This window comes from Chiloscyllium punctatum, chromosome 48 (assembly GCF_047496795.1).
Source record: "Chiloscyllium punctatum isolate Juve2018m chromosome 48, sChiPun1.3, whole genome shotgun sequence".
Taxonomy (NCBI): Eukaryota; Metazoa; Chordata; class Chondrichthyes; order Orectolobiformes; family Hemiscylliidae; genus Chiloscyllium; species Chiloscyllium punctatum.
Window position 1 is genome coordinate 51,975,436 of NC_092786.1, and position 15,125 is coordinate 51,990,560.

At 42.6% G+C, this 15,125-nt stretch overlaps 1 protein-coding gene across 9 annotated transcripts in view; it reads right to left on the minus strand.

Moving 5' to 3' along the window:
* LOC140469027 (synaptic vesicle glycoprotein 2B-like) overlaps nt 1-15,125 on the minus strand; it is a 200,129-nt gene that overhangs the window by 40,072 nt on the left and 144,932 nt on the right. For all 9 annotated transcript variants that reach the window (XM_072565213.1, XM_072565211.1, XM_072565212.1 and 6 more), the window contains one exon: nt 13,659-14,549. In XM_072565213.1, the coding sequence (XP_072421314.1) occupies nt 13,659-14,196 (538 nt within the window). In that variant the 5' untranslated portion in view covers nt 14,197-14,549. The remainder of the gene's footprint in view (nt 1-13,658; nt 14,550-15,125) is intronic.

Below are 15,125 nucleotides of genomic sequence, written 5' to 3' on the forward strand. Positions count from 1 at the left end.
GTTTAAAAAGGGAATAAGGCAAAAGATGCAAAATTATAGGTCGATTACCCTAATCTCAGGCATGGGTAAGAGTTTGGAGTCCATAATGAAGGATGAGATTTCTGAATACTTGAAAGTGTATGGTAAAATAGGGCAAAGTCTGCATGGTTTCATCAAGCAGAGGTCATGTCTGACAAATCTGCTAGAATTCTTTGAGAAAGTAGTGAGCACGTTAGATCAAGGAGAACCAAGGGATGTTATCTATCTGGAATTCAAGAAGGCCTTTGACAGGAGGCTGCTGAGTAAGGTAAGGACCCATGGTGTTAGAAGCAAGGTGCCAGCATGGATAGAAGACTGGCTGTCTGGCAGAAAGCAGAGAGTGAGGATAAAAGGATCTTTCTCAGGATGTCAGCCTGTGACAAGTGGTATTCCGCATGGGTCAGTGTTGGGACCACAATATTTCACTTTATACATTAATGATCGAGATGAAGGTGCTGAGGGCATTCTGGCTACATTTGCAGATGATGCAAAGCTAGGTAGAAAGACAGGTAGCATTGAGGAGGTGGGAAGGCTGCAGAAAGATTTGGACAGGTAAGGAGAGTGGGCAAAGAAGTGGCAGATGGAGTACAATTTGGGAAAGTGTGAGGTCATGCACTTTGATAAGAAGAATAGAGGCATGGACTATTTTCTAAATGGGGATAAAATTCAGAAGTAGAAAGGGCAAAGGGACTTGGGAGTTCTAGTCCAGGATTCTCTCAAGATAAACTTGCAGGTTGAGTCAGTAGTTAGGGAGGAAAATGCAATGATGGCACTTATTTTGAGAGGACTTGAATATAAAAGCAGGGATGTACGTCTGAGGCTCTATAAGGCTCTGGTCAGACCACATTTGGAGTATTGCGCTCAGTTTTGGGCCCTAGATCTCAGGAAGGATGTATTGGCCCTGGACCAGATTCAGAGGAAGTTCATGAGAATGGTCCCAGGAATGAAAAGCTTAACATATGAGGACTCTGACTCTATGGAGTTTAGAAGGATTAGATTCCCTACAGTGTAGAAACAGGTCCCAAAGCCCAACAAGTCCAAACCAACCCTCCAAAGAGTAACCCAACCAGACCCATTTCTCTCTGACTAATGCACCTAACACTTGGGCAATTTAGCATGGCCAATTCACCTAACTTGCACATCTTTGGACTGTGGGAGGAAACCGGAGCACCCGGAGGAAACCCACGCAGACACGGGGAGAATGTGCAAACTCCATACAGACAGTCATCTGAGGTTGGAATCAAACCTGGGATCCTGGTGCTGTGAGGCAGCAGTGCTAACCACTAAACCACCGTGCCACCTCCAAAGGTAATAGGGAAATCCCTGGAAATTACAGACCAGTCAATCTTAAGTCTGTGGTCAGCAAAGTTTTGGAAAGAATTCTGAGGATGAGAGGGGATCTAATTGAAACTTACAGAATACTGAATGGCCTGGACAGAGTAGATGTTGGGAAGATGTTCCATTGGTAGGAGAGACTACGACCCAGGGGCAAAGCCTTAAAGTAAAGTGATGACCTTTTAGAATGGAGATACAGAGAAACTTCTTGAGCCAGAGAGTGGTGAATCTATGGAACTCACTGTCACAGAAGACTGTGGAGGCTAGGTCATTGAGTATATTTAACATGTAGATAGGTTCCTGATTGTCAAGGGGATCAAGGGTTACAGAGAGAAAGCAGAAGACTGGGGTTCAGAAACATATCAGCCATGATTGAATGGCAGAGCAGATTCGATAGGCTGAATGGCCTAATTTCTGCTCCTATGTCTTATGGTCTTATAGGTCACTGGATGAGAATAGAGCACAGTCTACTTTAATTACTTCCTGTCATCATGTAGCCTGGTGAAACAACAGAGTCATTGACTCATCACATCAATCAATACAAATTTGTCAAGCTCAATGTAGCAGAAAATCATTCCCATTAAAGTCAATGGTTTCGATTTCTCTCCATTGTAAATGGTTCACTAATGTATAGTCAAAAGGAAATACAAAAGGAACAGCAAAGAGGAGACTATTCCAAAACCATTTCACCATCTCTGATGATTCAGCCAGTTAATAGTTTCTTTACACCTCACACTCGAGCCACTCCTGAGCCAATCTATTCCAGCAAATCAGCAAAGATTGCTCTGAAATAGAAGATTGCTTTGTATCAGACACAGCTCAGGGTGATGATGCATATTGCTAGACACCTTGAAGTAATGCTGTTGTGTGTCTTTGAGGAGAAACAAAGTCGATGGCCAAGATGTCAGAACATATTACATTTTACAACAGCAACATGCAGTTATATAGTAATAGTCATCACCTTAATCTCAGAAAACTATAAGGCTGCTCTCTTACTAGACAGGGTCAACTGGGTCACCACAGTTCATGTGAAGGGCAAAGTTGTGAAAGCAGGTAGTGAACTCAGCTGATGATGGAAATTGAGCCCATTCTATTAGTATCTACATCACAAACCGGCCATCCGGCCAGCCAAACTAATCAACCTCCATTGCCTTCAATAGAACACCAAGGGACATAAAGAAATACTGTGACAGACAATCAAAGACTACCTTAAAGAGATTTAAGCATTGGAGTGCATAAGGAGAAGAAAAGAGAGGTGGAAATGCAAGGTTTAAGTGTCACAAATCCAAGAACCCCAAGGCTTCCTGAAACATATCCTGCCTGGAAACGTAGTCAAACATTATTTAAGGCATCCCTGATGGCCACGTAAAACAGGCCTAAAGACCCATCCACTGACCTTAACCTTTCTGATAGCCAGGGTAATCAGTCATAGACACAACTGGAAAAATTTCAATTTTATTTTTAGAAAATTCATTTGAAGTCAGCAGGAATGAAGGAAAACATTTTCCACAGCCAATGCCAGGACAATGGCTCTTTCTCCAATCTCCTCTCCCATCACCTGGTTGGACACCACCACCACCACTTGACTGGGTGACATTCCGGTCTCCCTCAAGGCTGAGGATAATTCACCTTTCAGACAGTCACTGAATTATATTATTCAGAATTTCCATTCCAGAATCAGATTTGGCAAGACTTCCAGCTTGCCCACAAGGCTGATACTTTTGTTTCCTCAGCCCAAGCCCATAAATGTACTGAGAAGAAAGTGAGGACTGAACAGCCTACATCAACCAAGCTGGCATTAGATAAGACAACACATGCTGGAAGCCATACTGGCTGGTGTGACTCAGGGCCACAGTGAAGCTTTGATCTCATGTAATGTTGTTGGCTTTTATCTAATAATTTCTCACTCACACCAAATGCAGTTTCCTAAGCACAGTTTGATATGCATGGGGTCAAAAGCCAAGTTTCAATTAACTGACCTTTAAAGAAGTAAAAACCAGACTGAATTGCTTTTCAGTTTCTTAGTACTCAACAAAAAAAGTCTAAGTTCATCTGGAGATTCAGAGTTTGGTGCAGCCATTGTAGACAGGACTCCACCAAATGCACAACTGAATGTTATGACCAATCCCCAGGACAGGTTTCCCTGTTTATTATGGGATACCCCCAAAACTGATTAGCTTCCAGACAGGAGGAATGGATTGTCTGTTCTTCTTTATTCACCTTGATTGGTTAATTTAAAAAAGGAATCCTTCACTTGTAGATGCCTTTTTCCAAACCAAAACTGTTTATGTTTTAAAAGAAGCCAGGTTTTCTTGAATTGCCAGGAATTAGAAAGGATGTTGTGAAACTTGAACAAGTTCAGAAAAGATTTACAAACATGTTACCAGGGTTGAAGTGTTTGAGCTATTGGGAGAGGCTGAATAGGCTGGGGCTATTTTGGAATCACAGAATCTCTACAGTGTGAAAACAGACCATTCAGCCTACAAGTCCACCACCGTCCCAAGAGTAACCCACCCAGACCCATTCCCCTACTATTCTACATTTACCCCAAACTAATGCACATTACCTACACATCCCTAAACACTATGGACAATTTAGCACAGCCAACCCACCTAACCTGCACATCTTTGGATTGTGGAAGGAAACCCATGCATGCACAGGGAGAATGTGCAAACTCCACACAGACCATCGCCCAAGGCTGGAATTAAACCCGGGTCCCTGGCACTGTAAGGCTGCAGTGTTACCTGTGCCACCCTGGAGTATTAGAGGCTAAGAGGTGACCTTATAGAAATCTATAAAATCAGGAGGGGCATGGATAGGGTGAATACCAAACGTCTTTCCCCCAGGATAGGGGAGTCCAAAACTAGTGGGCATAGGTTTAAGGTGAGAGGGGAAAGAAATAAAAAGGGATCTCAGGGGCAACTTGTTCACGCAGAGGGTGGTGCATGTACGGAATGAGCTGCCAAGGGAGGTGGTGGAGGCTGGTACAATTTCAACATTTAAAAGGCATCTGGATGGGTTCATGAAAAGGAAGGGTTTAGACGGACATGGGCCAAGTGCAGGAAAATGGGAGTAGATTAATTTAGGATATCTGGTCAGCATGGACAACTTAGATCGAAGGGTATGTTTCCGTGCTGTACAGCTCTATGACTCTAAGTGGCAGATGTGGGTACAATGACAAGACATTTGGATAGATAAATGAATAGGAAAACTTTGGAAGGATATGGGCGAGGAGCAGGCAAATGGGCCTCGTTTAGTTTGGGATTATGTTCAGCATGGACTGGTTGTACCGAATGGTAAGCTTCCGTGCTGCATGACTCTATAACTCTATGAGAAGACATAAAAATGCAATACATATAGATTAAAAATGAGAGGCAAGCACATAAAAGATAAAAGCCAAAACACATATATGGATTAGTCCGAGTTCTGTGAAAAGCAGACAATGTTCTGTTGTGGATCTTCAATTGGATAATGCTGGTAACATTGACATTGACGGATACTCTTGGTTTTGCAGTTAGCTTAAATTCTTTTGTCCTGTTTCTCCCCGATGTGAAATGACCAGCAGCGTTCAGAGCAGGAGAACGCCTTTACCTTTTCATCTGCAGTGCTGGAGTGTTTAATGCCTGCCACCAAGCTGTGACCCTCACAGCACGTTAGTACACACACACTAGCATGAAAGTCTATTACCACACACAGACTACAGGTTGCAGTTTCTACATCCCGGAAAGGGTCAAAATGAACATGTCTTTCTTGATCGTATTCTCTCTATCTAGTATATAGTCTACGGAAGATGTTGTACTTCTGAGAGGAAGAAATTAGTTTGTCTTATACTTCAGTCTTTTGAAGTCTCTCTTTGTGAGGCTTCCTTGACACCTGCCAGGTGTGACATTCCATGATGTCCCTCAAGGCTGTGGATAGTTCATACTGGTCGTCCAGACTGTCACAGAATTACATTGTTCAGAATTTCTATTCTCAGTCAAGTTTTGGCACTTAAGTTTTCTTTTTAAAAATTATGTTGGGCAGAACCTTAGAGATTTGAACATGCGACACGGTGGCTCAGTGGTTAGCACTGCTGCCTCACAGTGCCATAGTCCCAGGTTCGATTCCAACCATGGGCGACTGTCTGTGTGGAGTTTGCACATTCTCTCTGTGTCTGTGTGAGTTTCCTCTGGGTGCTCTGGTTTCCTTCCACATTCCAATGATTTGCAGGTCAGGTGAATTGGCCATGCGAAATTGTCCACAGGTTTTTAGGTGCATTAGTCAGAGGGAAAATGGGTCTGGGTGGGTTACTCTTCGGAGGGTCGTTATGGACTTGTAGGGCCGATGGGCCTGTTTCCACACTTTAGGTAATCTAATCTAAAAAGTGTTCAGCGAGGCTAATCTCGATGTCGGGAACAACTTGCTGCATCTTTTAACAAAACTTCCCACCTCCTCCAGCAGGACCTCTGGGTTTCAACCCACAAAGTGGAATGCTGATTTTCCCTTCTTTGCAATGTCTGGTGGAAATGTCAAGCACAGTGCAAGGCAGCTCTGGACTGACTGTGATTGGCTGGGTGCAAAGCAAGGATGCATCCTGGGATATCCTGGCACTACAGATTGTTCCCAGCCTTGCAAGTGGTAGTATGGGGATAGAATTGGGCAAGGGGGCACCATGTGCGGTAGTTAGTCACCAAATGCAGTCAGAAAATCCCAAAGGCATGCAGAAAGATAGTGCTCCATGGACTTCAACAAAACTGGCACATCGCCCAAAAAAAAACTTCTGCCCTTTGTAATGAAAGGTTTGTAGGCTATCTGGGCATTATGATCCATCATCATGACCGTGATACTCTGTTTTTATCATAAGTCTCCTAGCACATTAAAAGAATTTAGAACGATGACATGCCTATGATACAGGGAACCATGCCCACTTGACTCACAGCGGCAAAATTCAATGGTAGGAGAAATGTTTGTTGAGGTGAATGAAATCTTTTTCAGAGGTTACTTGCAAAATGTATAATCAGTTAGTTTTGGAATGCTACCACTGTTCCTCCATCAGCCAATAGTGAACAGCTTGTATACAGCAAGATCCTACAAACTATCTAAGGAATTATCAGTGAATGTATGGGTTCATCTTGGTAGAGGAAGAAAGTGAACCAAGGAGTGGCATGGTGCCTCAGTGGTTAGCACTGCTTCCAATACAGCGCCAAGACCCAGATTCTACCCTTGGGCAACCGTCTGTATGGAGTTTGCACATTCTCATTGTGTCTGCATGGGTTTCCTTCTACAGTCCAAAGCTGAGCAGGTTCGGTCATTTGGCCATGTTAAATTGCCCATGGTGTTCAGGGTTAGGTGGGTTAGCTGTGGAAAATATAGGGACGAGGTGGGTCTGGGTGGGATGCTCTTCAGAGGATTGATGTGGACTTGACAGGCTAAATGGCCTGTTTCTACACTGTAGGGATTTTATGATTTTAAGAAAACTCTCCACCTTTCTTTCAATAGTACTGAGGGATATTTTTCTATTTATTAGAGCAGATTGTTTAACATTTCTCCTTTTTTGGTTTGACTTATTACTGTCGCATTAACCAAGGTACAGCAAAACGTTTTGTTTTGCATGCAGTACAGATAGATCTCACCATACAAGGTGCATTAGGGTAATAGAACAGAACAAAGAATATAATGTTACAGCTGAAGAGAAGGTGCACAAAGAGTGAGATCGACATTTAAATTTAAAATCTGATAGGTCCATTTAGAAAGTCTGATAGCAGCGGGGAAGAAGCTGTTCTTGGACCTGTTGGTCCATGTGTTTAAGCTTTTATATCTTCTGCCCAATTGGAAGAGGTTGGAAGAGATTCTAACCGGGGAGGGAGGGGCCTTTGATGATATTGGCTTCCCTCCTGCAGCAGTAAGAAATGTACATGGAGTCAACAGATGGAAGGTTGGTATGTGTGATAGACTAGCCTTGTTCATAACGTCCTAGAGTTTCTTACAATCCTCAGCAGAGCAGTTGCCAAACCAAGCCATGATAGAATGCTTTCTGTGGTGCATCTATAAAAATCGTTAAGAATCTTTACAGACATGCCGGATTTCCTTAGCCTCCTGAGGAAGTGGTGCCATGGTTATGCTTTCTTGACCATGAGTGGACCAGGACAGATTGTTGGTGATCATCACTCCCAGGAACATAATGCTCTCAAACACCTCCACCTCAGCACCATTGATACAGACAGAGGCATGCCCTCCACCTTGCTTCCTGAAGTCAATGACCTGCTCTTTTGTTTAGTTGACATTGAGGGTTTCAGCTTAGATTGTGTCTCAGGTCCCTAAAGGATTTGAACCCACAGTCTTGAACTTAAAATGTGGCCAATGAAGCTTGCAATGAGATGTAGAAATCCAGGGTAAAAGTTTCTGTTTGATTGTGTTGGTATGTCCAGCACAATTCATCCAGTAAACCAAGGAATTTCAAATACAAATGATATCCAGCAAAAACTCAGTTCCACAGTTTTGCACACTGGTTTAAAAACTGGTTTAAAAACTGGTTTGAGACTGGCCTTGCCCATAAACCTGATTGCATTCCCAGATTGGAATAATCAATTTATAGAGTTTATATTTGGCACCATGCAAACAAACTTGATCCAAAACTCAAGAGACTAAAAGCCCCTAAAGGTAGTGCTATTTTAAACAGAATTTACGCTGGGATTGCATTATTTTGGCCAAAAGCTGGAGAAATAAAAATTAATGAACACGTCAATGAGATTCCGAGCTAAACTGTGACCTCACCGGTGCATATGCTAGTGTTTTTTGGAATGCTGTCTCTCAAATGAGGTGAAAGCAGAATCTTTGAAAATTTTCAAGGCAAAAAACTGATAAATTCTTAGTCAGCAAGTGAGATGTTGTCGTGGGTAAGTGGGAATGTGGAGTTGAGGTGACAATCAAAACTGTCATCGTCTTAGTAAACAGTGGAGCAGGCTTGAGGGGCCAAATATCTTACTCATGCTCCTAACATGTTTGTTCTTATGTTTGGAACCTGTCCAAACTGAAGCATGTTGCTCTGTAGCCTTATCACCACGTACAATGTAATAATGAACATGGTTTAACAATTAGTGCAATGTTTGGACCAAGGTGCCTGGATTCGATTCCACCCTTGTGAGACTGTCTGTGTGGAGTTTGCACATTCTCCCCATGTCTGTTTGGGTTTTCTCCCACAGTCCAAAGATGTGCAGGTTAGGTGGATTGGCCATGCTAAAGTGTCCAGGGCTGGGGGTGGGGTGGGATGCTCTTTGGAAGTTTAGTGTGAATGCAATGGGCTGAATAGCCTGCTTCCACACTGTAGGGATTCTAAGAAGACCCAGAGAACCCACAGTACAGCACGATCAAACAACTATCTCATTTTTAAAATCACTGTTCTATATTATTTTCATGCTATACAAAGTTGCATAATAAATAACATTGATCTCCTGCCTTCTACGGGAATAGTGTCAAGGGTCGGAACTGCCTTGTTAGTTTCTCAGGATGCCACCAGTTTTGAATGAACCTACTAACAATAAAGTGATTCTACTCTGCAGAGGAGTATATCATTTGAGATTTGCACAGCAAACAAAATAACTGTGTTAATAATAGCTGATAGACTGATAATTGTAAAGACCACAACTTTTTAACTCCACCAAACTCTTTCCAATTAGTTGTCAAAGTGGTGTATAATTAGAAAATTCACTACAAATTCACTATAAGCACAAAGTAAGGGCTGCTGTCGAACAGTGGTAGTGTCACTACCTCTGGGCCAAGAGGTCCAGATTCAAGATCCACCTAGCCCAGAGATGTGTCATAATGTGTCCAATCAGGTTGATCAAAAAAAGAATGACATATGAAGAGTAAAGAGGTCCCATACACCTCAGACAATGACTATCGAAATCATGTTAAGGAACTGTAGAATTTGGGGTACGAATACTGAGATCACTAAACATGGTGATACAGGTTAATAAAAGCAAAGCTAACACATATTTGGGTTCACCTATAGGATTGGAAATGCATTTTAAACTAATATAACCATTGGTTAAACCAAGATTGCAATGCAATGAACAATCCTAAATTCCATTCCCTAGAAAGGATATTATAAAAGAATGAATAAAGTGCAAAAAGCGTGTACTAAAACTTGGAGGTTATAAGCTGAATGTGGAGCCTGTTATCACAGTAGGTACCTAGAGCAAGTAACAGAGGTGCATTCAAGAGGAAGCTAATTAAGGACATGGGGATGGAAGAGGGTTGGATGAACAGAGATGGACGAGGCTCAGGTGGAGCAAAAAAACTGACATGGCCCATTTAGGGTGAATGGCTAAATTCTGTACATGCTACATAATGTTTTGTAAGGAGCATTCTATATAAATATTCAAAAAGACATATATTTAAAGGGCTAATTTTCAGGGTTATGGGTTAAAGCTGGGCTTGGGACTAAATTGGACAGCTCTTTCAAATAGAGATAAATCCTAATTCAGCACACCAGGATGTCATATTGAGATGCATCCAAATCACTGAAACAGAGGTTATTATTATTGAACACTATATATGGTCTATTTGCTTCATGGCATGAATCTATGAAGGAAAAAAATCCTCCTGCTCCTAGTCTAGTTTTGCTGTGACTATTTTCATCTCCTCCAGACTTATGTTTTGTTTCTTTACTTTTCAGATTACTGCCTACTTTTATTTTGTTCTATCATCATTTATGGAATAAAATCAATCCTGTCCTCCATCCTTTCTCAGTCTTTCCCCTTTCCTCCTCCCATCACTGTCTCTCTCTTATATCAGCTATTCATCCTTTCATGAATAGTCATTGAAAGGTCATTGACTTGCAATGTTAAATATTGCTTCTCTCTCCACGCGTGGTGCCTGACCTGCTGAGTGTTTAACAGTATTGCCTGTGCTGATTTTAAAAATTCCTATTCTGGATGATGGCCTTCTCTATATAATGGCTGCAAGGGTATGGTTATTGCCCAGTACATTATGGGATGAAGTTTACTTTACACAAGGAAACTTGCAGCCAATAGAATAAAGTACCTTTTCATCCTATCAGTCTGAAAGGATCGAAATGAATGGATTCAAATGAAAAGTGACTGCCGCTTATTGTGCTGTCTGTATATAGATTGGAGTACTGGAGGTTCGTGCTCAGGATTGGAATTGTTATTTAAGGAAGCTTATAAATGTGTTTGAAGCAGTTCAGAGAAGGCTTACCCCACTAAGACCTGGAATGGATGGGTCATCTAATGTTGAATTTGTATCAACTGGAATTTAGCAGAGTAAGAAGGAACTTCTTTTATTCACCTGTGAGACATGGGTGTCACTGGCTGGCCAGCATTTATTACCCCTCCCTCGTTGCCCTTGAGAAGGTGGTGGTGAGCTGCCATCTTGAACTGTTGCATTCAACCTGCTGTAGATAGACCCACAATGTCATTAGGAAAGGAATTCCAGGATTTGGATCCAGCGACAATGAAGGGACAACGATAAATTTCCAAGTCAGGATGGTGAGTAGCTTGGAGGGGAACTTGTAGATGGTGGTGTTTCCATGTATCTGCTGCCCTTGTCCTTCTACACAGAACTGATCATGAGTTTGGAAGGCGCTGTCAAAAGGAGCCTTGGTGAATTTCTGCAGTGCATCTTGTAGATTGTACACACAGCTGATAAAGAGACTCGGTGGTGAAGGGAGTGGACGCATGTGGATGTGATGCCACTTACTATATTGAAACATATAGGCTCCTGATGTGGCTGTGGAAAGGATGTTTCCTCTTACAGGAGAATCTAGAACTAGGGGGTTACCATTTAAAAATAAGGAGCCACTCATTCACAGCAGAGATGAAGCAATTCTTTTCTTCCAAAGATCGTGAGTCTTTGCAACTCTCTTCCTCAAAAGGAGGTGGAAGCCAAATCCTTGAAATTTTTGAAGACAGAGATGGATAGATACTTTTTCAACAAGGGAGTAGAAAGTTATGTGGAGTTGAGGTTACAATCACTATTAGAGCTGAAAATGTGTTGCTGGAAAAGCGCAACAGGTCAGGCAGCATCCAAGGAGCAGGAAAATCGACATTTCGGCATGAGCCCTTTTTCAGGCTCATGCCCGAAACGTCGATTCTCCTGCTCCTTGGATGCTGCCTGACCTGCTGCGCTTTTCCAGCAACACATTTTCAGCTCTGATCTCCAGCATCTGCGGTCCTCACTTTCTCCTACAATAACTATTAGCCTATTCCTGCTCCTAACTTGAACGTACATCCAAAAAGTACAAATCAGTTCTTTTAAACAAAACATTCAGGAGAGATTAAACGTGTAAGCCATGAGTACACCAAGATTAGAGAAAAGCTGCTTCCTCCATGACCATCAATAGATCTTAAATCCCGAATTCAGAACAGCATCCCATTTTGCATCAGTAATGCATTCCAGCCTCCTGTTTGTCTACTTTGGATTCCAGCATCTGCAGTTTTTTTGTCTCGAACTCAATATTGCATTTGCCTCATTTCCTACAGCTCTTCTGAGCATGAATTGCCCAGATTAATACCAGATTACAGCAATTCTGGGCTTTGTGTTCCATGCCCACTAGGTATTGACTTTCCCTTAGAAGGACAAGAATGCTTCTAACTCACCAGACTGGCTGGATCCAAAAGTTCGAGGTGAAAGGACAACTTCTAATTCACATCAATGCCCAGTCTCCAGGGAGGAAAGCCAATCTGTCCCAACCTTTATTTGACTTTACAGCAATGCTGCTCGAAAACTATTGAGTGGTTTTGAGGCACTCTGCAATCACAATCTCATTACGTTCCACTTTGGCCAAGGTACTTAAGAGTACTACAGGTCCAAAAATTTATTTGCTTGGTTGTCAATACATAAAATGGAAGATGGTACTTTACCAGATAATTTTTATTATACTCCTCAATCAATAGGAGAGCTGAGAACTCACATCACAGATCATTCTCTGTGCTGTCTAACAGTCTGGGCATTTGGCCATCATTTTAATGAGCTCCTGCACGAACAGCAAAATATTGTTTTCACTCTTGTTAAAATGGTGTTAACCATTCAAAGTACCTCTATCGCATTATTGTTTAAAACAACTATTTAACCTCTTGAGTATTTAAATACTTAAAGGGCTGCATCATCACACATTAACCTGAAATGGTGCTGCGTCTTATTTGTGCGGGTTAGTGAGAGAGAAACTGCTCTCTTACTTGGGCACCTTTCTCCCATTCTCCTAGACCAGCTTTCTCTCACTCTCCCAGACCAGCTTTCTCTCACTCTCTGTCAAGTTGAGTTTAACATTCCATGGATTTGAGGAACTTTCACAGATCTCATTCAGCTGTTGTTCTCCACCTATCAGCCTAGAGAATGTGGATGGTGTCCTGTTGTCATTATCTAATCTGACATTAGACACTTGGAGCAGGATTTTCCCAGCACCTGGTTTTGGGGATGAGAGTCTGAATGAGAAAGAGTATGTGATAAAGGGGGGGGAGGTGGAGATATGTGTGAAGGGCAGAGAAGGTGGGTGTGGGAGGGACAGGAAGAGTGTGAGAGAGGCGTGGCAATGCTTATGGGAGTTGGGGTTGGGGTTGTTGTTTGTGACGGGTGGGGATGGTGGCTGTGGAGGGTAGGGGTGATACATGTAGGGGGGGTTTGGGAATGTTGTGTGGAAGGGTGGGGGTGGTGTATGTGTTGGTTTGGGGGATGGGGATGGTGTGTGGAGGTATGGGGTGGTGTGTTTGGAGATTGGTTGGGATTGGTGTTTCTTTGGGGTGGGGTGGGTGTGGTATGTGTGTGGTTGGGAATGGTGTGTGGAGGTGTGGGGGTCGTTTGTGTGTGGGGGAGTGTTGGATGGGGCTGGTGTTTGTGTATGGACATGGGGATGGGTGTGATATGTGTGGGGTTGGGAATGGTGTGTGGAGGTGTGGGGGTCGTTTGTGTGTGGGGGAGTGTTGGATGGGGCTGGTGTTTGTGTATGGACATGGGGATGGGTGTGATATGTGTGGGGTTGGGAATGGTGTGTGGAGGGGTGGAGATGGTGTGTGTGGGATCTGGTAGACATGAGCAATAAATGCTGACTCAGCCAGAGATGCTCACCATTTATTTAAACGAAAATTGATGATAGCTTCATAGCAATATTACTGACACGAGCTTTTAATGCCAGTTTTTCTATTAATCAGTAGAATTTTATTAATTGATTGAATTCAAAATCCACCAGCTGCTGTGATTGGACTCGAACTCAGAATATTGGCCATATCCACAAATCCAGTGACTCTGTCACTACACCCCTATCTACCCCTGATTCCCACTGTACCAAATATCCCTGTGGTACCACTTACCCAGCATTCCTTTGTTGGAATTAGACATGCACATGTCCCTTTCGGCAACAGGAAGTACAAAGCCGACCACAAACACTTCGACTCCATCAGCCATCAGCGCTAAGCCTAAGACAAAGAAGAGTGTCCACTGGAAGCGTCCATGTCCGCACTCCTCAATGATTGACTCGTACTGGTGTGCCAACTGCTCCTCATCCTTCATACGTTCAGCAATGAGATCTGCTTGGTCCCTGTACTCATCAGAAATGGGTTGTGTTGCTGCCATCCGATTGGCCTTAATATCATCTGGATGTGGGATCCCCTGGTATTCCCCCTCATAGATTTCATCATCTTCGTCATGCCCTTCTGTGGCATCACTGTCAGCATCTTCCTGAGCATGAGGATCATCACTGTGGTAATATCCCCCATCTTGTGAGGCATGTTCCCCACCACCTTCGTACCGTCTATAAGAGTCTTGCATCCTACCATGCCTCTTCGCCTCATAGGCAATATCCTTGGCTCCTTGAAAGAAGTTTGAATTATTCCCAAATCTGTCGTCCATTGTGCTGACAGGAAAATAGACCTCTTGTGAAGGACACCTCAGTTACATGTACATAGTTTTGTCTGCATCAATCACAATTGATCTCACTGTTAAAAGCAAGCCACACTGCTGTTTGAATTCTCCTCAGCAGGTTTCCTAGCGGGACACTGTTGCTGTAGGAGCTTTGAAATTCTTCACTATTTTTCAGTTCCACAATGAGGTTACTGCATGTCTCAGAGAAATGCTCATGTAAACCTGAAAATTGTAGGGCAAGTCTTGCGACTGTAAAATCCTTTACTATCCGGTTCTATCGATGTCTTGAAGTGATGGATGAGCTTCAGTACCTCTCATTGACTGGTCCAAATGGTCAATTTCTGCAGTAAAGAAGAAAAAGAAAATAAACTTAGCTGTCTTCAAGGCATAGATTGGAAACAAAATGAGTTACTTTCACAACCTGTCTCTTTCCAATCTCATCTCTGATTAAGCTGTTAAGATTGTCTGGCAAACTGACAGTCTGTAGAGGCTGCAAATAAAAATCTACATACAGTGGAATCTCCAATCCATTTAATTAAATGCGAAGCCTAAATTAAATAGATAGGGGATAATTATTTTTCAAACATAATGGGTAATTTATAGAGGAAAACCAAAGGAACTATGGATGTTGTAAATCAGGAACAAAAGCAGAAGTTGCTGGAAAATCTCAGCAGGTCTGGCAGCATCTGTGCAGAGAAATCAGAGTTAATGTTTCAGGTCCGGTGACCCTTCCTCATTCTGAAACGTTAGATCTAATTTCTCTTCATAGATGCTGCCAGACCTGCTGAGCTTTTCCAGAAATTTCTGTTTTTGTCGGATCATTTATAGATCCCGTTCGTCAAAGCATATTGTTTGTGTTTACAGCTTTATTAGTCTCTGAATTACAAATGTTATCTTTAATCCCCACTGTGCTCTGA